General features: G+C 54.1%; 7 protein-coding genes across 7 annotated transcripts; 4 read left to right on the forward strand and 3 right to left on the reverse strand.

Moving 5' to 3' along the window:
* Positions 1-4,547: 4,547 nt before the first annotated feature.
* On the reverse strand, positions 4,548-4,873 carry PG998_009535 (uncharacterized protein; the record flags this gene model as incomplete). The annotated part of the gene is made up of 2 exons (XM_066876351.1): positions 4,548-4,796; positions 4,868-4,873. The coding sequence occupies 2 exons, from the start codon at positions 4,871-4,873 to the stop codon at positions 4,548-4,550; spliced, it is 255 nt and encodes an 84-aa protein (XP_066728507.1).
* A 673-nt stretch (positions 4,874-5,546) lies between these two features.
* Positions 5,547-7,650, reverse strand: PG998_009536 (cytochrome P450; the record flags this gene model as incomplete). The annotated part of the gene is made up of 6 exons (XM_066876352.1): positions 5,547-5,737; positions 5,852-6,386; positions 6,474-6,705; positions 6,764-6,806; positions 6,887-7,078; positions 7,167-7,650. 6 exons carry the CDS (start codon positions 7,648-7,650, stop codon positions 5,547-5,549), a joined length of 1,677 nt encoding a protein of 558 aa, XP_066728508.1.
* A 984-nt stretch (positions 7,651-8,634) lies between these two features.
* PG998_009537 (uncharacterized protein) lies at positions 8,635-9,902 on the forward strand (the record flags this gene model as incomplete). Its single annotated transcript, XM_066876353.1, has 5 exons — positions 8,635-8,778; positions 8,842-8,900; positions 8,968-9,013; positions 9,212-9,389; positions 9,436-9,902. The coding sequence occupies 5 exons, from the start codon at positions 8,635-8,637 to the stop codon at positions 9,900-9,902; spliced, it is 894 nt and encodes a 297-aa protein (XP_066728509.1).
* A 287-nt stretch (positions 9,903-10,189) lies between these two features.
* Positions 10,190-12,956, forward strand: PG998_009538 (uncharacterized protein; the record flags this gene model as incomplete). Its single annotated transcript, XM_066876354.1, has 3 exons — positions 10,190-10,204; positions 11,636-11,865; positions 11,918-12,956. 3 exons carry the CDS (start codon positions 10,190-10,192, stop codon positions 12,954-12,956), a joined length of 1,284 nt encoding a protein of 427 aa, XP_066728510.1.
* A 557-nt stretch (positions 12,957-13,513) lies between these two features.
* PG998_009539 (cdp-diacylglycerol-inositol 3-phosphatidyltransferase) lies at positions 13,514-14,595 on the reverse strand (the record flags this gene model as incomplete). The annotated part of the gene is made up of 3 exons (XM_066876355.1): positions 13,514-13,906; positions 13,959-14,335; positions 14,397-14,595. Coding segments are annotated over 3 exons (969 nt in total), but the record flags the coding sequence as incomplete, so codon positions are not given.
* Positions 14,596-18,143: 3,548 nt separating this feature from the next.
* PG998_009540 (Orotidine 5'-phosphate decarboxylase) lies at positions 18,144-19,282 on the forward strand (the record flags this gene model as incomplete). Its single annotated transcript, XM_066876356.1, has 2 exons — positions 18,144-18,638; positions 18,671-19,282. The coding sequence occupies 2 exons, from the start codon at positions 18,144-18,146 to the stop codon at positions 19,280-19,282; spliced, it is 1,107 nt and encodes a 368-aa protein (XP_066728512.1).
* Positions 19,283-20,603: 1,321 nt separating this feature from the next.
* On the forward strand, positions 20,604-23,529 carry PG998_009541 (fungal specific transcription factor domain-containing protein; the record flags this gene model as incomplete). Its single annotated transcript, XM_066876357.1, has 5 exons — positions 20,604-20,857; positions 20,964-21,675; positions 21,732-21,921; positions 21,971-22,558; positions 22,715-23,529. 5 exons carry the CDS (start codon positions 20,604-20,606, stop codon positions 23,527-23,529), a joined length of 2,559 nt encoding a protein of 852 aa, XP_066728513.1.
* Positions 23,530-24,248: the final 719 nt, after the last annotated feature.

Genomic DNA, 24,248 nt, shown 5'->3' on the forward strand with positions numbered 1-24,248 from the left:
CCCAGCTATATACATTGGCTACTCACACTCTTTTCTGGCGAGTAAAAGGCATTCCTTGTCTTGTCTAAGTCGTTCCTTCACAAGGATTCTTCTTTCCTGCAAGCATCCAGCCACACCACCGGCTGTCAGTTGGTTTGCACCTCACGCCCAACTCTCACTCAAATCGACCGACACATTTGAAGGGATCAGTTGCATGTGTAAGTAAAAGTCGTGACGCCCCAGCACAGCAGAACACACATCACAACAACAAACCCCAAGGCATCTTCCCGTTCGCTCCCGCATAAGACAAACTGCCACTGCGTTTTCGGGCCTGTGCTGCTTGCTACGAAGCACTGCGCACCCACACCTGGTACACGGGCATGTGCAACATCTACAAACACCCGAGCCCTTTTGTCCACGAGACTCTTCTGTAGAACTTTACTGCCTTGATTTGCCCATTTGCCGTTTGTTGTATAGAAAGCCGTAGCTAACCCGCCATCATTGGCTCAACAGCCACTCTCCTTTTTTGATCCTCGACCATCTTCACTTACACGCCAGCCTTGGCAACCTCAACGCCGGCAACAAGCAGGTGCACTGTATCACACATAATCCTGAGAAATCCCAATTGAGCCAGATCTCGTCTTGAAGAAGGGTGGAATTAATATCACTTGTTGACGGAAGTGGGAAGGAAGACAAAAACGCAAAATACAATGGGAGACCAAGGCATTGACAGTGGTATGGAGAGGAATACACATCGGCGACTCTCAGAACCCAATCCCAACGCCCACGAGGACCAGATTCAGCAGCAGAAGGGCACACCAGAGACGCCCAGCACAGAGACGGAAGAGCCGACCCAATTCGCCCAGAACGATCATCCTCGCCGGATGGAAGCACCGAACGGGGGTTTGTCGCGGAACCCGTCGACCGGGTCCAACACGTCCGAGAACTTACAACAACAGGGCAGGCTCCCGAGAACCAACGAGTCTCGCGAGCCTCGTAAAGCCCAGAGAAGCTCAGCCGGGCCACCAACTGCGTCACAGAGAATCGAGCCGCCCGTTACGAAAACGACGCTCAGTGAGCTCGACGTTAACAAGATCATCCACAACCCCAAACTCCGCCATGACATCAACTTCGATCCCGAGCTGCACTTCCGGCCCAATCTTGACGGCGAGAAGGGCAGGAGAAAGCAAGTCAAGGCAGATCAGTTCTGGACGAGTCTGCGTGATCAACTGCAACAGTTCATTACAGATCCGGTGTCATTCCAGCAGCGTTTTGGCCAGGGCCAAGGTTGGTGCCTCCCCGTGTTGCTGAAAGCGGTGAAGGAAATCATCCAAACTCTAGTCCCCTCTCGCGATCGTGTGTATCTGGATGAGGGACTCAATGTGGATTTGATCATGCAGCAGTTTCACAGAGGAATTGCCGATCTGGAAAAGCTGGCGTCGTGGCTTTCCGGTGTGCTCAAGTCTCACTGCGCTCCTATGAGGGACGAATGGGTGGATGAGATGTACAACCAGCTGACCAACGGCAACCGGACCAATGATATGGAGGAGCTTGTCCAAGGAATGCGGAGTCTCCTGAGTGTGCTGGAAGCAATGAAACTGGACGTGGCCAACCACCAAATCCGATGCCTACGGCCAATCTTGATCGAGGACACGGTCAAGTTTGAGAAGCGCTTTTTCTACAAGAAAATTCAGGGCGGCAAACTGGATCCTCAGGTAGCGCAGCAGTGGTATGCTGTCGCGTGCCATGAGCTCAACCCTGGGCATGAATCAAAGGCAGCCTTTGGCGAGATGGCCGTCTTCTTTGAAGCATTGTCAAAACTCATCCTCCCCTCCAATATGGAATCGCTCCCGAACACATTCCTCTTCGACGAGGAACGCATGTTTAAGCTGCGCGCCGATATGCTCGACCACATCAACCTGGAGATTTGCATGCGTCTTTACGAGGAGCTAGAGAAGAAGTACCGAAACCACGGTGCCATCTCCACCATTTCTACGCCGTTCCTGGCAACTCCCCTGTCAGATACGTCAGGTTTTGTCTCTGCGAGCAGCGATGATGACAGCTCCAGTTTCAACTTCAACACTCCCCCTAATTCAAGACCCTCGAGTCTGGTCTTTTCTTCGGCGGGATCGGCTAGCTCTTCGCCTCGCTCATCGATGATTTTGCCTTCGAGCTCGATTTCCACCGTCGCCGATGCCCGGACAAGGTCCAAGAACCTGCACAGCTCGTTAGTGGCCTTGCTGCAGACATCACCTACGAGCTCGAGGCCTGCCCAAAAGTGGAAGGCCATGAAGGACTCATTAGCGCTCCAGATATTCCGTTTCACAGACGCACCTTCGGACGTACTATTACAATTTGAAGACGAGCTCGAACGACATTTGTGCGAGCCCGAGTCCCTGGTATTCCAAGAAGTCGAGCGTCACTTCCAGGACAAGTTACTCGCCGAACTCCAGCAACGCGTCCGCGACCTGAAGCCCCTGACCGGCGTCGGCTTATTCTCGGTGGCCACTGGAGGGCGCATCAACGGATCCGGCAGAGCTTGGGAGGGATCGAGAGATCACTCTATGGAACGCGATACCAACGACAGCGCGACACGGGAAGCCCGCGAAGAAGGTGGAATTGAGGACATGGCGACCAGATTGACACATCTCGGCCTCCTCCACTGGAGGGTCTGGTCGTCGCTAGTCTACGACGGCGACTACGTCGATACGGAGATGACCGACTCCTTACCGCAATAGGTCACAGCAACCATTCACAATCTGGCCTTGATTCCTATCACACATCCAGGCGATCGGAGGGGGCGGGCACAGCAAAGCTTTTCTACTACCTACTAATACCCAACGGAGGCATCCAACGAGCTTGAATTATTTCGTATTACGCACATCAATACCCTCAAGTTACTCGACTTTAATGACGCATTATTGGCTACATTTCTGGCACCCCAAGAGCAATAGCACATTTTCGCCTTTTTTTCCAACTTGCATTACAACGGGGTTCTAGGAGTACACGGTTTCACGGCGGGGTTTACACGTACATCAGAGGCCAAGACCAGTGGCATCTGATGTCTGGCTTCTTCATTTTAGACTTGAACGATCCGGGAGCCTTTTTTCCAATTCACTTTGTTGTTTTTTCGTTTGTTTGGCACAGAGGCTACGGTCAGCAGCCTATTCTGCTTGACCTGGCGCAGGTGGCAATGCGGCGTTCGGCGAATCCAGGAGCAGCCAGCATCCCTATCCTTCGGGCACCTAAAGTCAAAGAAAGTTTGGCCCTTTTTTGCCTCAATCGGCCATGGCATCTTGACGTGGTCGAATGCAAGACGCATGTCGACACCACAGTCCAGAGTTTTTGGCAGGATGGGCAGAAAAAAGAAGTTTTTCTTATCCCGGGGTTTCTGTTGCACACGGCTCGAAACGGCGGTTTGCTTTTTGCGTTGCTTGTTTTCAGGGGAGACCCGGGGGTGGATTCCACCGTCTCTTAATGTGCATGCAAAGCAATGAGCATGGTGGTGTGTGTGGTGCGGCATCCAAAGATATCCAATAGAAAAAAACGTTCACATTGCTCTCCAACACGTTCTACATGCTGCACTGTGACTGCTGAATGATACATGTCTACTCTGTTCTGTGCCTCGCCAAGTGACGTTAAATGATGTATCATGCATAGTAGGGCACATGGCTATCTATCTATACATATATGCGCGCGTGGAATGTCATATCGTGTAACGCGCAGCGGTCTGCAGAGTCCTTCATTGACTCATCCCTCTTACCTCTTGGGCGTATTGGAGACTCAGGCATCAGGGGCTGCTTGCTTACTTGCTTACTTGCTTGGTTGCTTGGTGAAAAGTGAGAAGTGAGCGGCGGCGGCGGCGGCGACATGGATGAGGTGGGTTGGATAAATGCGGTATATGCAAGTACTATTATCCCGTATGGAGAGGCATGCACTGGAAAAGTTGATCTGCATGTAAGCCCATGCTAACATCTTACTCGTCATCGGCCATGTAGGCCATTGACAAATCAGCGTTCGCTCCGCCTCCCAGCTGAGTGGCGAGGGGGAAGAGCTGAAACGGCACACTTACAGCCGAGCTGGTGAGGCGATTGATTGATGGGAGTCCGACTTGGTGAAGGAGCCAGCAAACTCGCATCCTCGAGGGCATAAGATACATGGTTTAGTTAGACAGGAAGCATCCAACCAATCCAGATGCTACCTAATCCTTCCAAAGCATGGACAAATGGATGGTTGGATGCAATGGCATGGCGCATATCTTGACGAACACCCCTCGTCCGGCAAGCCCGAGAGCCCGAGAGAGCCGCGGACTACATAGGTAGGGATGATCTATCATACAAGAATCTGATAGGCCATGTTTGAATATCCGAGTACACGCAACCACAGCATCTAGGTTCGTAACATAGATTCTGGGGATGCACAGCCCATTGGAGGCCGAGACGTCATGTAGATAAATTGTCGAGGGAAAGTACGAAAACGAATGAGCCAACTCGTGGCCGTAGAAAGAGCACGAAGAATGTGCACCACACGCGCAGGATGCGATATCCAAATGTACCAAACTGGCCCTTCTAGAAGCACACCAGCTGACAGTAGCAGTCCCCAGCGCAGTCCGGGTTGGTCAACACGATGTTGCCGTTCCCATCGCAGGTCGCGTCGTAGGCATCGCAGCGGCCACAGTACATGTAGTACACACAGCCTTGCTGCGAACTCGGGAAGATCTGCAAAGGTACCATTGTGCCGAGTCCGTTCCCTCGGGCAACAGGCCCACCCAAGGCCTGGCCGGTGATGGCGGAGACAGTTGCGACGGCGAGAGAGAACTGGTGGAGTGTTAGCTGTTGGTCGCTGTGTACGAGGCCAAGGCACAATGAGCCCAAGGAGGAGGCATTACCTTCATAGTGATGTTGTGTTTCTGATCTGAGGAAGATGGGTTGAGAACGGCGACCAACTGGTATTCGCCAGGGGTGGCCAATAGGGGCTCACAGCAACTAGACAAGGCGAGCCCAAGCATGCACCTACATACCAAAAAGGGAGCTCTCTTTTTGCAGTATACATGTATGTAGGTGGTCAATATTGACGTCAATCCTGCAGAAAGTCCGAATGAGGAAAGCCAGGGTGGTATCTCTCCCCAAAGCACCCAATGGCGTTAAAGACGTCGCTTAGATGACATGACAACTTAGCACGGGAGTCAAGCTGTAGCGTCGGCATCTTGGCACTTGAAGCAAACTTCCCAGCCGGATATGCGTGTCGAGACATGGCTGTGTGTTGCGCGACGGAAGTTGCGGTGATGATCTTCTACCTATTCAAGAAGTGCACAATGCGTGGACTGAAGCAGAGAGGGGATAATGGACAAGAAGATGATGATGAATTTAAATTTGGTACACGAGATAAACTATTCGTGACATGATAGAAGTCGTAGACGACAATAAGTATATGGTATGTACAGTATCGGTGTGTTTGCTTTATACAACTGTGAAGACGGACCCGATGAAAAGGCCAACTCCGCCACCGCCATTCAAAACGAGACCAACACATCCTGCAAGTCATGCCTACTACAGCACCTGTGACGACTATCGAGCTCGCTTAGTGAACTGTACTATCACGGGAGGTAGGGTGGTCGTGAAAGTATCCAATGCCTGAGTATCGAAGAGGTCTCCGTTCTCACCCGAGCCGAAAGACACGTCGTAGTTCTGGGCAATCTTGGAGAGGATGATGCGTAGAGACATCAAGGCCAGGTTCTTGCCGGGACACGCGTGCATTCCTAAATGGGGTGGTAGAAGTTATATGTTAGCCCAATCTCTTGGCTATTCACGCCAATAGCTTCTATGGGTAGTATCTAGTCGGATGGTGGTGGTGGTGCGGTTGGACAACTTACCAAGTGTGAAGGGCATGAAAGGTGCATTTTCATTCCTGAGATCGCTGCTCTTAGAGCTGAAGCGCTCGGGGATAAACTCGTGGCCCCGTGGCCAGTAACGCTCGTCCGTCTGGATGAGCTGGGTAGGGACGAAGACGTTGGTGTTGCCAGGGATGAAATGCTCGTCAACCTGCATGCCCTGGGGAGGGGTCACGCGGTAGCCGCCACTCATGATCGCGGGCTTGAGACGCAGCGTTTCATTGACCAGGTCGTCGATGAAAGTGACGGTTTTCGCCTTCTCGTAGCTCCAGCTCTCCGAGGCCGGCAAAGCCGCGTCCACATCGGCCTGGAGCTTCCGGTAGATCTCGGGGTACTTGCACAGGTAGAAGAGCACCGCTGCCAGGGTGGTCGCCGTGGTCTCGCTGCCCGCGATAATGACGACACGTGCGTCTTCGTGCATGGCCGCGGTAGAGGGCGGGGCCGAGGGGTCTTTCTCCTCGAAGGCCTTGATGAGCCACGAGATGATGTCCGTCGGTTCTTGGCCATGCTTCCAGGTCTATCAAGCAAGGGGCACCAAAGTAGGTTAGTAAAGACGCTCAATACAAGAGAACGAAAGAAAGGAGAGTGAAGGGGGGGGGCATACCTTCTGTTTGGCCTGAATCTGTGAGGTACACCAGTTGAAAAAAGGAGCGTAGCCGGCGGTCGCTCCGGGAATGCGTGAGGCGATGTTCAGAAGCCAAGGAACGTGACTAGCGATACTTAGAATGGCCATGTGGTCGTGGACACCCTTGATGGCTGGATGCTCTTGGCCGTTGGCCAGGCCGCCAAAGTCTTTACCGAAGCCAGCCTCGCCCATGATGTCGAAACTGAGGTAGCTGCTCCATGCGGTTGCGTCGATGGCCTTTTTGTTGCTTTTCTATCTGGGAGATGAACAGATCGGCCTTTTCCGTGATCCGCGGAATATACTGCTGGAGCACTGTAGCGTGGGACCCTCCAAGTCAGCAAAGGAAACAGAAAGCAGTGCTTTTCCCCCATCAAGGTGTAGGAAGAACGTACCCTTGGTCGCGAAACCTCGATCCCAAGTTCGTCTTCTTCGCCGATAGTCGTCAACATCACGGGTCATGTTGATGGAGCAGTTCTTAGCATTCGTATCGACCTGTGTGTACCATGTCGCCTTGCGACATTTCGCATTGGGACCGTATATAAGAGGTACTGCCGAACTGCGGACAATACACAACTCTCGCGGACCTATGGTTGAGGAGGGGGTCAGTCCACAAAAGCTTGCGTATCTTCCCTCGGGAGGGGCGATTCTCAGGGGGGGCACTGGGTCACTCACCGGTTCGTATGAAATCGCCGTATTCGTCATGCATGCGCGCAACATCTTTGTGATATTGCACGGTTTTGACGGCCAGAGAGACGGAAAAGAACTTGGTGAGCTTGGCCAGGAGGGGGCCGGGGAAGCGACGCAATCTATGGAAGAAGAGCCGGTAGAAGCCGATAGAGACAAAGATGCCGGCGTTGAAGGCGCTGGAGACCAGCAGGACGCGGAAGGCGGAACTGAGAACCGAGAACCCCAGTACGATCTGAAAGAAGAAATACCCAGTCCAGGAGGCGAGGAGGCCCCCGAGGAGCGTATACATGAACTGTTCAACCTCATAGGGCAGGAGAAGGGTGAGATGGAGGATTGCACCCAAGGCGGCGGCCGAGGCCATGAGCTGAGTGCTGCTCAACATCAGGTAGTTCTTGGTGACCCCAAGGGAGAGAATCTCGGCTCGCCATGGCTCGAAGGCATCCGGCACCGTCGTATAGTTGCTAGCCATCGCCGTGAATAACCTCGCCTACTCAGAGCGTCGGATGCGGCAGTCGGCTAATACGACATCCAAAGCGATGTGTAAAATAGTTAACGAACGAAGAAAGGAGGGAAGAACACCTGAAGCCCGGAGGCTAGCAAAAGAAATACCGTCGCCCATCTTCCCTTGACCTTCCCCAACAGTGCCTCAGCCCTTCGTGGGATTGTCGATTCATCTATGGCGACTGCCCTATCAGGCTCGCCGGGGAGGGTCTAGACGCTGCGCCGCACCCCTCATCGTTTCGTCAGTCATGGGCGCGAAGCCTTGCAGTTCCCAGTCTCCACGGCCAGCGTCGTTGGCGATTGGCTGAGTTGCTGTAAAGGGTGGTGGGCATCGGAGCCACTCCCTCGCCGCTGTCCGGGGGTTGCTCTCCACCTGAAAATCTGATATGTTACTTATCTCGGAGATTTGCCTAAGCTGAGCCCAGGCGGACCCGGTATTCTCGATCGACGAGTTACCCGGGCTGTCGCCATCCTTGGCCCGCCGAGCCCTGCCAGCCTGCGGATTGGCCTCCGGTAATTCAAGCCTGGGCGATTGGAGAACCCAACGGTTGTGGAGGGTGAGCTGGACAGCTCCCGTCGACACCCCCCAAGACAAGCCACAGGGGTCGCATTCATGCCCGCTCGGAACGCGCTGTTGGGATTCGCTCAGCCGATGTGAGTTGTTCCATGATCAACCGCAAGCCCAGCAGCCGGTGGGTTATTGGCAGAAAACTGGTGACAACGGTGATGCTCATCACGGTGGAAAAGCAAAACAACACTGGGCGACATTCGGCAACTCAAGCGAGACTTGGGGTCTGGCATTGCAAACGTTTAAGGCTGTTTTCTGTTTTCTTTTCTGTCGCCTCCTATTCCTGAACACGATATAAACGTGTAATCCGTATAAGGATGGGGGCAACTCTGGAACAAAGTCACCATTCAGCCGCGCCCGAGTTGACGCACTTGTTCTATCAAGATGGATAACATACAGCCACTCACATATGCCATTATCTCCATCACGTTCGCCGTAGGCTTCGTGTCCTTCTTAGGGCGATGGTACAGCCGTGCCTTGATTATACGATCTTTCGGGTTGGACGATGTGTTCTCGGTTATCCTCATGGTGAGTCAAAAGAGACCGGGGCGAACATAGACGAGCCTTACTGATTCAACTGGCCATTTCAAGCTGGTCAATGTCATGCAACAGGCGATTTTGTACCTGTTCCTCCATTATGGATGTGGAAAGTATGTGTTTTGTTTACTGTCGAAATCACGAATTATCCCACCCGAAAGCTGACCGACCCCCTTTTAGACATGTCAAGACCCTAAACCCATACCAGCTTGAGCAAATCACCAAGGTAAATACACATACACACACACACACACAGAGAGAGAGAGAGAGGAAAGGGAGGATACATCCGATGATATACCTTCGAGAAACTGACTTCCCGTCGGGGCGTTAGTGGCTGTTCTACGAAGAGATCTTTTATATGTTTATGCACTGGTCGATCAAGCATACCTTCTTGATGTTCTATCTCCGACTCTCCCCTAACCAGACATTTCGGCGCCTGGTGTGGGCGACCATGGTGCTCAACACAGCCTTCATGATCGTCAACTGGCTTCTGGCATTCCTCCAGTGCATCCCGATGGACGCCATCTTCCATCCCGAACGCCACCCGGACGCCAAGTGCATCGACAAGAACATCCTTCTCATGGGCCCATCCGTCTTGGTAGGTGGACTCCCGACCCCCGCAATCGTTATATTGGCGCAATGGTACAGCCTTTGCTCCTTATGGCGCACAAGTACTAACCAGAGCCTCGTTTCCCCCTTTGCAGAACATGATCTCCGACGTCATCATCCTCGTGCTTCCGATCCACACCGTCATGGGCCTCCAGATGTCGCCCCGGCGCAAGTTTGGCGTCATCTCCGTCATGGGCTTCGGGGCCTCGGCCGTCGTCGTGGCGGCGTGCCGCTTCATCGTTCTGTACGAGCTGGGCTACAACCCGGACATCTCCTTCGTCCTCGGCAAGATGGTCATCGTGGCCGGGATCGAAGTCCAGTGCGCCGTCATCGCCGTCAACCTGCCCTCGATGAAGCCGCTCTGGACCAAGGTCGTCGGCGGCTCTGGCTACGCCAAGAGCAGCGACAACTCCGGAGAGAATGGCGACGGCTCCCACGAGCTGTCCGCCCCCTCCTCCAAGCGCAAGGGGGAAGGGGCCACTGGGCCGGCCCCATTGCCGACGTGAGCATTACCAACCAGATCGCGACTCGGCAGGCTACCGATTCGGAGGAGGAGTTGTGCCGCAAGGGGGGTCAGGACAACATCCAGGTCACAAGTACATACCGCGTGTCCCGAGATGCGTCAAGTAACTGTTAAGTTGTGTTTGCACACGACAAGCCTTCAGAGTCATTAGGTATTGATCGGCAGCCGAAATCCACAGAGTGCTGTCTAAGTGTGTCGGCTAGGGTTTAGCAAAGCGCTAGGAAATGGCGGCATACAATGCCCCTCGTGTGTGTCTAACGTCCATTGAAGATGTCGTCGGAAGGAGTACGATAACGGCCACCTATGATGAAAAACTAGGCAGGGCACGTAGGGGGCGCTCTAATAAAAACGAATAGACACCTATCTACATGTATAGTCAATGAAGCATAAATCACAAATACTTACTACCCAATATCAAACACCACTTGCTGCTGGACACGTTTATGGCTGCAAGCTGCCATTCGCCATGGCCTCTACTCCTTTTCCCCTCATGATAGTGCTGCCAGACTATAACCAGACTCAACCAAAAGTCGTATGCTAAACGACATTGCTCTCCACATATGAGGTCGGAGCAGGGCGTGTTGAAGTGAAAAGACAGGTAAAAAAAGAATAAGTCAAAAACATACAACACCGAGGATTCCCAGGTCGTCACCGACCCTAGTACTAATTCGGCTCTCTGCTGCTTATATATGGGAGAGCGGACGGGATCCCTAGTATTCAGCAGGATGTGGTCGTATGTGAAAGACCTGTCTCTTGTGATGGACCATAATAGCACATGATTGCCATCACGGTTGAAAGTGTTATCACGAGTGTGGCTTCCTACGGCAAACATCATGTCGTTCTGATTGGTGGAACAACCCATCGGATTTATTGGGATTCGGCAGACAATAGATATACAGCGGCACTTGACGATTCACATGTCGAAAGATTGATTCTCAGAGATGTCATCACTCGGTTCTTCGCCAGTCTGATGTTCATCATCGAGCAATAGACAAACGCGATACAACCCCGGATTTTCCTGTGGCCGTAATAGGCCCCGGAGGAAATTGACAGGCCCAATAGAGCGGAATGTGGGGAGGAACTGAGGGGGAATTTCGAGATAACATGACCATTGCATGCAGCTTAGCAAGTCGGCAAGTCATTTACCGGTGCAGTTTTGCATCGTAAACAGGGGTATGTAGTCATGGCCCCTGGTCCTTGGCCTATTCCCCCACAAAGCCGGGCTATAACATAGGACAATGACATTCCCAACCTGGTATTCATCGACTTGGCGCCTTGGAGAAGCGACTGGAATCGGGCACCAGCTCGCCAACGGGAGATGAGGGCAGATGGCGGGAAGGCGATCGCATCGGAAAACACACATCGTCATGATGTAGCCATCGTGGGGCTGGTGTCGCTTGGCTCTTCACCAGCGAAAGGGCATGCCGAGGCAGGCGGATATAACCGTGGCGTGATGTGTTGCGGTGTGGCCAGCGCCATCTCCCGTTATTCCGTATGGCATCGTTGCTTGCAAATGAGGAGAAAAAGGGAAAAAAGAAACTCCCGGTGGGTAGCCTGCTCCTTTGTGCGGACGACCTGACCCGCTCACGGCCACGGACAGGCACGTGTATAAAGAGTAGCTGGGAGTCTTGGTGTTTCTCCTGGGCAGAAGCGGCACTTCACGGACGGTCTTGAGAAGCACACACACCACCAGGCTCACAATGGCACCTTACTCAGCCCTCACCGCCCTCGCCCTCAGCGCCTCCCCTGGCCGCCGGGTCCGTCACCATTCGGAAGACGGGCACGGCGCCCACGGGCTACGAGGTGGACTTCAAGTACACCAACGCGAGTGCGAACCGGATCTTGATCGGCGGCGGTCTGCAGCCCTTCACGGACCAGTTCCACACGACGCTGCGGTCAAGCGCGCTGTACGACCCGAAGGACTACAAGGCTGGCGACTTCTACGTGTATGCCTCCCCTCGGAAGACTACGTATGGCCGTATGAGATGAAGCCGTCAGGCGAGTCGGGCGAGTGGACTTTCACCACCCCCTGCCTTCGGGTGTCTATTCGTTCGCGTATCTTGTCGACTGCGACTTCGCGCCCCGCTGCTCCATCGACACGGGCAAGCTGTTCGTGGACCCGGATCTGCCACCCTTCCGCAACACGGAAGAAGACCAGGTGGCCTCGACCTTCCAGGTGCCCTTTGACCCGGCCTTCCAGCTGTCGACGGGCGCGACGCCGGCCGACTTCGACTACGGCCTTTCGGCACCCGAGGGGGAGCGGGGCACCATCAAGACGGTCAACTACACGAGCCCCGGGTCCATCCACCCGGCGCCCGACGTGCACGACTTCAGCATCTACCTGCCCGCCGAGTACGGGACCGTGCCCGGCAAGAAGTACCCTCTGCTGTACATGAGCCACGGCGCTGGCGGCAACGGCGCCGACTGGGAGAACCTGGGCCGCGCGAGCGCCATCCTCGACAACCTGATCCGCGAGGGCCACATCGAGCCGACCGTGGCCGTCATGCCGTCATTCTACAATCTGGACGACAGCCTGCCCAAGTTCGTGTATGGCGACGCGACGAACCGGGCGCCGCCGCCGACGGCGCAGCACGTGCGCGAGAACTACGTCAAGTACCTGTTCCCCTGGGTCGAGTCGCACTACGACGTGTGCGACAAGCCCAGCTGCCGCGCCTTCTCGGGCCTGTCGCTGGGCGGCCGCCTGACGTACGAGATGTACGTCAACGCCACCGACATGTTCGACTACTACGGCTTCTTCTCCCCGGCCGCCAGCGCGCCCTTCGTCGACGCCGCCGCCGTCGCGGCCAACCCGGGTCTCGCGCAAAAGGGTCTCTACGTCGGCTACGGCCTCTACGACAGCGTCTTCGACCTCGCACGCGGCCTGCAGAACGCCTTCGACGGTCTCGACTTCGAGTACATCTCGCGCGTGGCACCCTACGGTAGCCACTACTGGCCGACGTGGCAGGACAACTTCTGGTGGTTCGGCGTCACGGCGCTGTGGAAGCCCATCCCCTTTACCCAGGAGACTGGTCGATAAGTGTGGCCTTTTTTGGTAGATATTGATGTAAAGTAGCCCATGAATCAGTCATAACTATCCCGTCAGCAAGTAATAATTAGTCAAGTATTTCTTTTTATTGTTGTCAATAGTCTCTCGTATGAATGAATGAGGTGAATAAATCACCAAACCTAGTCCACTGTAATGGCCATTAGAATGATGGCCAATGAAACACTGAATGTCAAATCCGTCTATGGTATGACGCCCGCTCTAAATGCGACCCTCTCATGGCTGCGACCTTTCGCACCTTTAGTCAGTAGCCACTGTGTAAACATCCCGACCACTATGCCACTGTCCCTATATTCCATCTTACAGCTATCCGTCCACGGATAGATAACACCTTATCGAATATCCCTAGCTTCCTTTCCCCGGGGAAATGCAAGGCTTCAAAACCTGGCATAATTGCCCCCTATGCTGTACAGCCTCATGTCGTCTCAATAACTTCTTGGAGAACACCCGACCCCTAGATATATACGATTCGGAGAGACGATTTGTCCGATCTTCCGGCTCCAAGTCCATGGCTGGAACACTGCTCACAAGTTCTTCTTGACAGCCTTTGATCGCGGCAGACCAGCAGCTCTTCGCGCCTCCACGTCGCCCTCAGCCAGCCACCTGCTGGCCTTGACCAGCTGCACGATGTTGAGAAACTGCTTGATGGCCATGATGGGGAAGCTGACGCCCGCGATGACCCAGGGCCAGAACGAGTCCATCTTGTTGGCGCGAGCCAGCTCGAGGGCACCAGCGCTGTACGGGTTGGTGAAGAGCTGCTTGAGGACCGAGCTGTTAACTTCGGCGCCGTGTTGGATGGCTGAGGCCTTGTGCTCGCCGACGTGCTCGAGCAGCTGTGGCGACAGCAGCGGCGATGAGAAGGAGAGCAGGTAGAGGGCGATGAAGAAAAGCTCGTTGAATGTGCAGGCGAGGAAGAGAACAATCTATTGTCGGTTAGCTTTGGCTGTTCCCATGAGTTCGAGTGGGTATACGTACCTTGTTGGTGTAATACAAGTTCAACAGCCAACTTCTTGACTTATCCACGGCCTTGTGGCTCGTTTCGGAACCACCCATAGCCAAGGTAGCGTACATGTGCATATAGTGACTTGCCAGATCCAGCGAGATCAGACCCTGGAAGATGAGCGACCATCGCGGGAAGGCAGAAGCCAAGAACACCAGCAAGCACGACGTAGTGCATCGATCCGTCACCATGTCCAGCACAGCGCCGAATCGAGTTGACTGCTCGAAATAACGTGCAGCATAGCCATCGAGGGCATCAAGCAGGCACGAGACGCTGTAGAGAAAGGAGCACGTGCGCGGGTGCAGCGGCATGTAGTAGAGAGATGCGAGGGCGAGCACGATACGCGAATAGCCTATGGTTGCGTGATGCGTTAGCACTTCATCTGCGACTGCTGGACGTGTGATTTCCCGTACCGATGATGTTGGGCCAGAACAGGAAGATGTTCTCGTGCGGGTGTTCGGCCGTCGCATTCTTGCGAACCTGCCCATTGCCGCTGCCGTTCATGGGTGATTGCACTTCATCGTTGGCAGAGGTTGCCGCAACCGCGCCGTCGCCGTCGTTGTCGTTCGCCGCAGCCAGAGCAGCCTGTCGCCGGGTTTGTCGGACGGACATGACGATGCGAGGTGCTGCTGAAAGTTGGATTAAGTGGGGTTCGAGGGCCGGCTCATCGATTTCGCTCAAGGATTGGGCCTGGCAGGACCAAGCTGGGATGGGCAATGCTGTTGACGGAGTTCGAGAATGCGAAGGAAGGTCGGGGGGCAGAGGGTCGGTTCGCAAGGGACTTATGGGAGAAAAGCTTTGGTGGCCGTACGTGTATGTGTGTGTGTGTTGGTTTGTCCAACGTGGGTTCAAGTGTCCGGAGCTACCTGTTCTAAACTGCACTGCACTGCGACTATTATTATTTTCTCTCTTGCACCACTTACACACCCACTCACACTCACGCCACGCCGAAGTGGCCGAATGAACGAACGGGCACGGGTTTGGGAACCTGGAAGTGCTGCTGACGAAATGGCGTCCCTCTCGCGTTCCAGAAACTTACGTAGGTGCCAATTTTTCTGACCCGCAGCTCCGGTTTTCCCTCTTGTCAAATCTGAGAAAGGGGGGCTTGATCCGGATCGCGGAATGATTGATAATCGATGCCACGATAGGCGAAGAGACCGAACAGCAATTCTGAATTCTTGCAGGTGAAATGATGATGCGGACAGAAACCGAAACAGGCCGGCTGCTGCTACCGTCGATGATGATGATGCGCGATGAACCCTGGGACGAAAAGGCTTGGAGACTCTGCTTTATTTCCAGAGATACGGACGGCTCAGGCTACATTATCGCCGGTCCAATGCCTGCATGAGACCATGCCGGTACCAATGCCTAATCTTGCATCGTCGGCATCGTCGGGTTCTATTTCTGGGTTGCTGTTCGCTCTGAAAAGCAAAGCCCGTCGGACATTTGACAACATGGACGCATATTTGTTTCGTTACCATTACCTTCACGAATAGGAGTCAGGCAACCGACGAGAGCACTGAAGCTCTTGGCGACTTACTAGGTAGGTGCTCCGTACATTATATACGAATCCCGTTCCAAGAGCATCCCCGCTGCATGCGCTGCCGCATGCCGCATCAGTTACAAAATCAAGTCGGCATCGACATCGACATTTTGTCCATATTCCATTACACGTGCAGAATTGCGCGGACCAATTTCCCGTCCAACTAGGAAATGAAAGGCATGTTCTCGTGTTGTCGCTGCAAAACGTCCAGCGCGGTCTTTCGAGGCACGCGGCTTGGTCAAACCGCCAAGCTTGACACGCGGTTCCAGAGGATGGATGCACAGGGGCTCGCCAAGACGTCGGGTGAATCAATAACATGAACCCGTCACCCGTATTAGCCGTGAACAGGTTTTTTGCATATCGAAAAAGGAATGACACGAGAATACTATCTGCTGATCTCGGTATATTAGCTGCCATGTCCAAGCCCATTGGGTAAGTTTGCGTGCAAGCGTGCTACCATCCGAGGCGCTTTCTCAGGAGTAGGCTTGGTAAGTGACAAGCCTCAACGCCACAAATTCGAGAAGATGGGGAACAAGTCCTGTGCTGTGTGCCTTTCTTTATCTCATACGCTGCCCGCTAGAGTAACAGCTTATACTTAGCCACACCAGCGTGCATCCATGGACTGAGGTCCAGCATGCCCTAGCAGTCAAGTGCGCTTAGACTGCAGGGCTGAAAGATGTCTATTTCCAGACGGGCTTGTCAGTCAGTCATTGGAGCTGCCAGCTAGCTTCCCGTAGGATTCCCGGAAGCCTCCGTCGTTCCATGGCTTACAGATACCCCTCGCCAGCACGCCGAGGCGGAAGTGACTTGTTGGGTCGAAAACGATCAATCACCCCCAGGGGCTCGGAAGGGTCCTTGTTTTCAGCTCCAGACGAGAATCGGAACCAAGGAGCATCCTAGCGGGGTCGAAGGGCAGTAGAAGGGGACATATTCATTCCTGACGAGATCGATATGTTCGGGGTCAGTGCATATATATGTAGGAGAGACGAATAGAGTTCATGCCCTTCTGAATCGAGGACTCAGCCGGACTCGAACGCCTGCATCCAATAGCAGCCAGTATCCAGCTTCGGTACCCCATGCCGAGTAATTGGTCGAGTGTCGGCTGTCCAATGCGTGCTATACTGGCTAGGCTGGGTACATAAAGTCGAAGACAAACCAAGCCAACGCAGAACCCAACCGCCGGCGTTTCTTTCTTACTCGTGTCCATCGTCAAGTCAAGTGTGATTATCGGAGAGGATCGCCGTCCAACACCTCGCGGGTCTGTTTACTAGTGACAGGCGCAGCTCGCTCACAGCATGTGTCAATCAATGGATACGTTTGTAGTACCCTGGGCGGCTTGTACATAGGCGTTTGCCCATGCATCTAGGCTTGCGCCCATAGCAAGCAGAGTCCACTTTTCTCTGCCCTACTCGCTGTGCTTGCAGGTGCAGGTGCAACGGTCTGCATGCCCTACAGCCTACAGCTTGTTGCTGATCTATTTCGGATCTGCTCAGTCGCTGCATACATATAGCTAAGCGGGCAGGCATCGCGAATTGGCAAGTCTAGACGTCGGCGTACAGTGCTACTAGCCTTATGCAAGGCGTGGTATCTTCTGTTTTGGATGGATGGACATACATATATACAACATCGATGGATGGGCACGATGCGATTGATCAATCTGACAGTCCAGTGTCCGGCCCAGTCAGCTATCAGTCAGTCCGTCAATCCTCCCTTGTCCTGTCTTCCCCCAAGCCCAAGGGCCTTGATCCCGATTCCCTCCACCAAGCGACTTTCCCTTTTTTTCCCACCCCCTAGCCCCCCTCGATCGCCTCCTATCCTGACAGAACGGCATGGCCGCACTGCCCCCCCTTCTAGCCCGTCTTCCTCCAATCCATTCTTCCCTTCCATTGACCGCATTTGCGTATTGCCCATAAAGCTCTATATCACCGTACTGCTGCTAATTGTGGATTGGGACACGTATTCCACCATCGTCCCCTAAAATCTCCCATTTTTCTTCCTGTACAAGCAAATTGAAGTGGCCTAGCCCATTCACTATTCTGCACTAGACCCTTGAAGCGGGATCGAAATTGACATCACTGGAGCTCCACCACCTGGACTCCCCTGCTCTCATTTGTTCTTATTCAGCCCTTCTGCTGAGAAAATCGAACCATTTCTTGGGGGCTATTGGTGTCCTGCGTTTTGGCGGGCTTTCAGCGCGGCACTGGGTGCTCCCACCGGCCAGGACTGGGCACAGTACATATGCGACACAACAGCTCCCAGCTAATCATAGCGAAACCAACGGATTCTCTCAGGCGGTGTCCTATTCTCTTTTTCTGTCCCTACCTAATCTGCACCAGCCTCCAGCTTCCCTGCAACTTTTACTTCTCGGCCCGCCCGTCTCAGAAAATTAACGATTCAATGTTCATCGCCCCCCGTTAACAACACGTACCTATTAAACCAGAAGGGGCGCCAACCTAGTACGAGACCACGGCTAGTTGGCAAAAAAACACTCTTCTTGTTCTACCTACTCACACTCCTCTGCCGGTATTTTGAACTGTCGGTCTCAACGACTTCCAATCTTCCGCTGTCCCTCGTCTCACCCCAAAACAACCCCACCTACCCGATCGATCTCATCACCATGTGCGCCGACCGGCCGAAGCACCCAACGCTCAAGGCGACCTTCGCCGAGAGGGCGAAGAGCGCATCGCACCCTCTAACCAACTACCTTATGCGCCTGATGGAACTGAAGCAGTCTAACCTGTGCCTCAGCGCCGATGTCACGTCCGCCCGCGAGCTGTTGCACATGGCTGATAAGGTCGGCCCCTCGATTGTTATCCTGAAGACGCACTACGATATTCTGGCTGGATGGGACTACAACCCCCAAACCGGCACCGGCGCCAAGCTGCAGTCGTTGGCCAGAAAGCACGGTTTCCTAATTTTCGAGGACCGCAAGTTTGGCGACATTGGACATACCGTGCAAATGCAGTACACCGCCGGCAGCGCCCGTGTCATTGACTGGGCCCACATTGTCAACGTAAACATGGTACCTGGCAAAGCTGCGGTCCAGGCTCTCGCGGAAGCCGCTGCCAAGTGGAGGTCGCGCGTCAACTACGAAGTCAAGACGTCCGTCTCGGTCGGCACCCCGTTTCCGACATCTTCGACGAGGAGAATGGAGCCGAGGAGAATGAGGATAACGGCCACCTTGGTACTCGGGAGATGCCTGCACCAGGCCCCTACCAGCGCGACAACGACGGCAGGAAAGGAAGCATCGTATCCATCACCACCGTCACACAGTCTTTTGAGCCCGTCGACTCGCCGCGATTCGGAAGCCGGATAGACGAGGGCGACGAGCTGGTTTACGCCGGTATCGAAGAACCCCCTTACGAGCGGGGTCTGTTGATCCTGGCACAGATGTCAAGCACGGGCAACTTTATGAACGAAGAATATACGCAGGCATGCGTGGAAGCCGCGAGGGAACACAAGGACTTCGTCATGGGCTTTGTTTCGCAAGAGTCCCTGAACTCAGCACCAACAGACTCTTTCATTCACATGACGCCGGGCTGCCAGTTGCCCCCTGACGGCGAGGAAGAGAACGGTACCGTCGAGGGCGATGGGCTGGGTCAGAACTACAACACACCTGCTAAGCTAGTTGGTCTTTGCGGCACGGATGTCATCATTGTCGGACGTGGTATCATTAAGGCAGGCGATCCCCAGGCCGAAGCTGCGCGGTACCGCGATAGGGCTTGGGCTGCTTACCAGAAACGAATAAGCCAGTAAAGGATTGTGTCGGAGTATACATCTGTCTAGTTTGATGGGATGCAGGGGCAGATATCGAGACCTTGCGAATTTGGTTTGAGTTTGGAGTTCTGGATTCTTACGGATAACAGCTTCACATATTTAGACAGTCGGGCATGGCACAACATCGAATCGGAGCACAGGCGACGAGACTATCCCACACCAGATGTCTTTGCGCTCATGCATCCCCATCCCCTTTGACATACATACTGCAAGATACGCTTTGTATCGATCCGTAGCTGGGTCCGTAAAGGAGAAACTGAAATCTCTCCACGTACAAGTAGCAGCAGTATGCCGCTCACCGCTGGGCTCTTTGTTCGCCACACGCGTACACACACACACACACAAACACACTATAATATAGTCTAGTATAATGAGATGGGTTTGGCAGAGCCAGCATGTGACATGTTATATGCAGTGCGGACAGTGACCGCTTCTTGAGGTGCAATACGGTGAGGCAATATTCTGTCGGAGCAGTGAGTGCCGAGAGGCCTGACCGATTCAGTCAAAATCTGCCACAAGTATAGCATGTTACAGGGACTGCTAACGGGAGGGGGGCGTTTACTCCATCCGTAGTATTAATGACATACATTAGGCAGGCCACGGCATTAGAAGTACCGGGTTTAGAAGAATAAATCCGGTTCGTCGCGGTAGTTCATTACTTTCTGTACGCCCCTCGCCTGTTGCATGTACTTTGACGACGAATTTAGTCATTGCATACACATACTGATTGAGACTTGGACGAATTCCTAGTAGTATAGCATAGAGAAAGGAGCAAGGAGTAAGGTAGACAAAACGTGCCGTACCACGGATGCCACTGATAAGCGGCGCTATCTAGGCTATCCAACCCCGGCTCCAGACTAGAGAATTGGGAGGTGGGGTTGTTGGGTTTCCGTGGGCGTTCAAGCTCCTTCATCCATGGATTGATTAGGTGATGCAGATGATGGATATGGTTTGCGTGCATCTCTCTCTATTGGATCGCTTGCCTAGCAGATGGGAAGAAGCATAGCTTGCAGCACCACCTCCTCACATACGATGTTCATTGTCGCCATCTGCGACGCTTTGAAACCGCACATATCCGGATCCGTACGAAGCATTCCCTGCTATTGATTGATTTTTACCCCCGACCCGAACGTCTCCGCGGTGCTCAACGACCAGTAGACCTGAAGCCAGGGCAGGGCATACATAGCAGGACAGGGCAGGGCCGAGCAGGGCAGGACAGGACGAAACGGGCAAGCCCCATTCTCTGACCCAACCCATCGATCGACCGGCCGACCTTCCGACACAACAACAACAAGCCACCATGCCGGATGCCGAGTCCGCATACGAGGATGGCAACACCAGCGACGTGAAGCCGCAAGGAAGCAGGAGCAGCAGTGCCAACAACGCCGATAAACATGATAGCAGCAACGGCAGCGCGGCCAACGAGGCCGGATCCAAGCCACCGCCCCGAAAACGCCGGCGCATCGTCATCAGTTGTACCGAATGCCACCGGCGCAAGCAGAGATGCGACCGCAAGTTACCTTGCACTAATTGCACGTCTCGCGGCAAAGAATCGTGGGTTTTCCCATCCCGTTGGACCCTTATACTGCCCCACCCTGCCGACTTTTATCATCGTGAAAACCTTGGAGATGACGCTAGTTCGCTGACCCAAAGCGCGCAGGAGCTGCCGGTACGAAACGGGGACACCTTTGACCAAAGACCAGGACCACAACAAGGCCGCAAATGGCAGCAGCAACAACACCAACACCGGTCCCAAGCCGGGCTCGCCGGCCGAGAACATGCCTATGAAGGCCGCCGACTTTGGTTACGCGCAAAACGGCACCTCGACCCTGGGGTTCCTGCAGAAGATCGAGGGCGCAAGCGGACAACCGTTGACGGGTATCACCACCGAGACACAGGAGGTCGACCACTTTGCATCGAGGGAGCGTTACAAGAGCTTGATCCGGCATCTCCCGGCCCGCATGTTTGTGGAGCAGCTTATCAGCATATACTTTAAGGAGTTCAACACCATGTACTACGCCCTCGACGAGGTCATGTTCAACGAGCAGGTAACGGCGTGGTACAATCTACCCTACAACGTACTGTCCACAGCTGGGCCCCAGGCCATAGAACCCTCGCTGCGGTCGCTGCCGGCCTTAGTGTTCCAGGTCCTGGCCACGGCCCTATTGGCGATCCCGACCGAGGCAGACGAGACTTTCTCGTCGCTCAAGTATGCGGGGAACATGACGTTTGAGGACATAGCTATCGAGTATAGTGAGACTGGCATGGCTCTGCTCTCGTTACTTGGAAAGAGACAGATGACAATGTCCACCGTCCTAGCCGGGTGGATGAGAGCTGGATTTCTGAAATACACCGGTCAGGTCACCGAAGCCGTAAGTTTACCACCCAGGACACGGTAGATAATGGCGGGCTTCTGACATAGCTATAGTGGCATCAAGTCGGTACGGCTGTCCGCGATGCCCAGGAGATCGGGCTGCACCGAGACCAGTTTGACCCGATACCGAACCCCAATGATAGCGCAGAGAAAAACTTGGAGGCCATGTGGGAGGCTGAGCACCGGCGGCGTTTATGGATGATCTTGGTAGTGTGGGATCTCCACACGGGCGCCGTGCTTGGCCGTCCAACGAGCGTAGACTTCCGACCACTGAAGAGGAGCCTCCCCCGTAGATGCCAAGATACCCAAAGACAGGAGGAAAACGCCCATCTACCCGCGCGCTGAAGATGATCCACCAACACCGTTAACGAGGGCCCTCTGGACCTTTGAGATAATGAAGCCGCTGCGCGAGATACTGGATCTGGAGAAAGAAGGACCGTTCCCCAAGGACTTCTCCAAGGTCGAGAAGATACACCAGGACTTGCTCGACTTGCAGGCGCGCATACCCGCTTCTCTGCGTCTTGATAATCCGGATACCCGCTACGACGACCTTCCCGATTGCTGGTGGCTATCAATGATGCGCCCGACGCTGCCACAGACCCTGTCGTTCAACTTCATGGCGCTGCACCGGCCCTACATCTTCACGCGCGCGAGCAGTCGGTACGAAGCGCTGAAGGCCAGCTTGGCGATGCTGGAGGCACAACGGTATCAGTTCGCCGCGCTTAGCCCGCACCAGTACAAAACGTTCAGTTTGTTCTTCGGGACGTTTGATGCCATCGTCATGGTTGCGAGCATCTATATATTATTTCCCAAGGAACATCCCGAATTGCTTCGCAGCGCAATGCAGCATTTTCAGTGGGGTGTCCAACGATTTGAGACAAGTAAGTTGCATTTATTGTGTAGATTAGTTATGGGGATTGTTGATTCGGCCCGGCCTCTAAGGCCTGGTCCAACTCAGGGGCCAAAATCGCATGATCTGACTACTACTATATTGGACCGAGGGAACCAGGGCTCTGGCTAACCCGGCATCATCACAGTGGCGGCACGTAACCGGCTTGCTCACGCAGCACTGAGCGTCCTGAACGCCATCTATATCCGGCTGAAGAAGGCTATGGGCCATGGCTTCCTCGACGGAACCTGCCCGGCCTCTTTCACCTGTCCGCAGAACGACCCAGAGCTACAGGCTATCTGTGCCCGGATGAACAGGTCTAACACATCCGAGATTGGGAACACCCCCGCTTCCAGCTCCGTCGCCGCCTCGGAACCGACGACGGCGCCTTCCGTGTCGAACAGCAGTAGCTACCAGAGCAACCATCCCTCCGTACCCTCCACTGCGGGATCCTGCTCCACCACATCAGGGAACTATCCACCCTCGTCGGACTATACGGCGGCAACGGTGGCAACAACATGCAGCATGGCCAATACGGATCCTGCGTTGTTTTCTCAGCCGGACAACTCGGCTGCTGCGTCTGCGGACTGGCCGTTCCCGACCGATTTCGACTTCAGCTCGCTGCCGCCCATGTATCCTATGGGCGACGTGGCGTACAACGACCTACAAGGGTTCCGCGATGATGGCAGCGGCGTAGGAGGTGCCGGAGGACCGCTGCCGGGCATCTCGACCGGGGGAGGTCCTGGAGCACACGGACACGGAGGAGGCATGTGGGGCCATACTGCTTCTAGTGCCACTGCTATGGATGGAGTTACCAGTGGAGGGAGCAACGAAGCAGCGGTAGCAGCGGCGGCGGCCATGGCAGGGATGAGCGGCGGCGCTGACGAGGTCTCGTGGCAGTTTGGCGGGGATTTTGGGAATGATACGATATGGAATTTGTTGAACCAATTCCCGCCATACTGAGGGGGGTTATCTGGCTTGAAAACAAATTCGTCCTGGGATACGATAACGCAGGTCGTTTTGGGACCTCCAGGTATCTGATGAGAAGTCCCGAGATCCAAGAAACAACACCGACTCAACGAGGTCTCCTCATTATTGGCTATGGGATAAGCTGTCTATGACTTAAACTGCAGAACACCTGTATGGCGGACTCACGAGGCCGCCCTTGACAAGAAATACCCAAGTGGCTGGTGTGTTTCCTTCGCTTGATTCCATACGCAACTACTTTACCGAGAACGACGCAAATACCAGGGTATGGAGTTCCGGGCAGGCTAAGGCTTGGGGAGGAAAGGAAAAGTTCGTCCTGGGCTTTATCTACACGACCATCCTTGAAATCATTCCAGGAGGATATGAGAAGAAGGATAAGAAGAATAAGAGGTTTCAGCTAGGTTATGCATATGGCTGGCTGGGAATCATAGTAATTACTAAGTATCTACTACGAGACTGGGCTCGTCGTCCGTCATATATTCCGGGTCGTGATATACGTATACAATGATGGGCCAACATCAATTGAAACGAACCATGAGCTACCATCGCGTTTGTGTTCGAAGCATTGGCAGTGGCGTCTTTAGGGGCATTTTGTACAAGTGGAATAGGATGTGGCTGTGTCAATTTGGCTGACAGTTCCCAGGCGTGAGCAATATATATGACTGATTATTTGCTACAGAGGGAATCAATATCGC

The sequence above is a fragment of the Apiospora kogelbergensis genome (genome assembly GCF_038363985.1).
Source record: "Apiospora kogelbergensis strain CBS 113332 chromosome Unknown utg000006l_segment0_segment0, whole genome shotgun sequence".
Taxonomy (NCBI): Eukaryota; Fungi; Ascomycota; class Sordariomycetes; order Amphisphaeriales; family Apiosporaceae; genus Apiospora; species Apiospora kogelbergensis.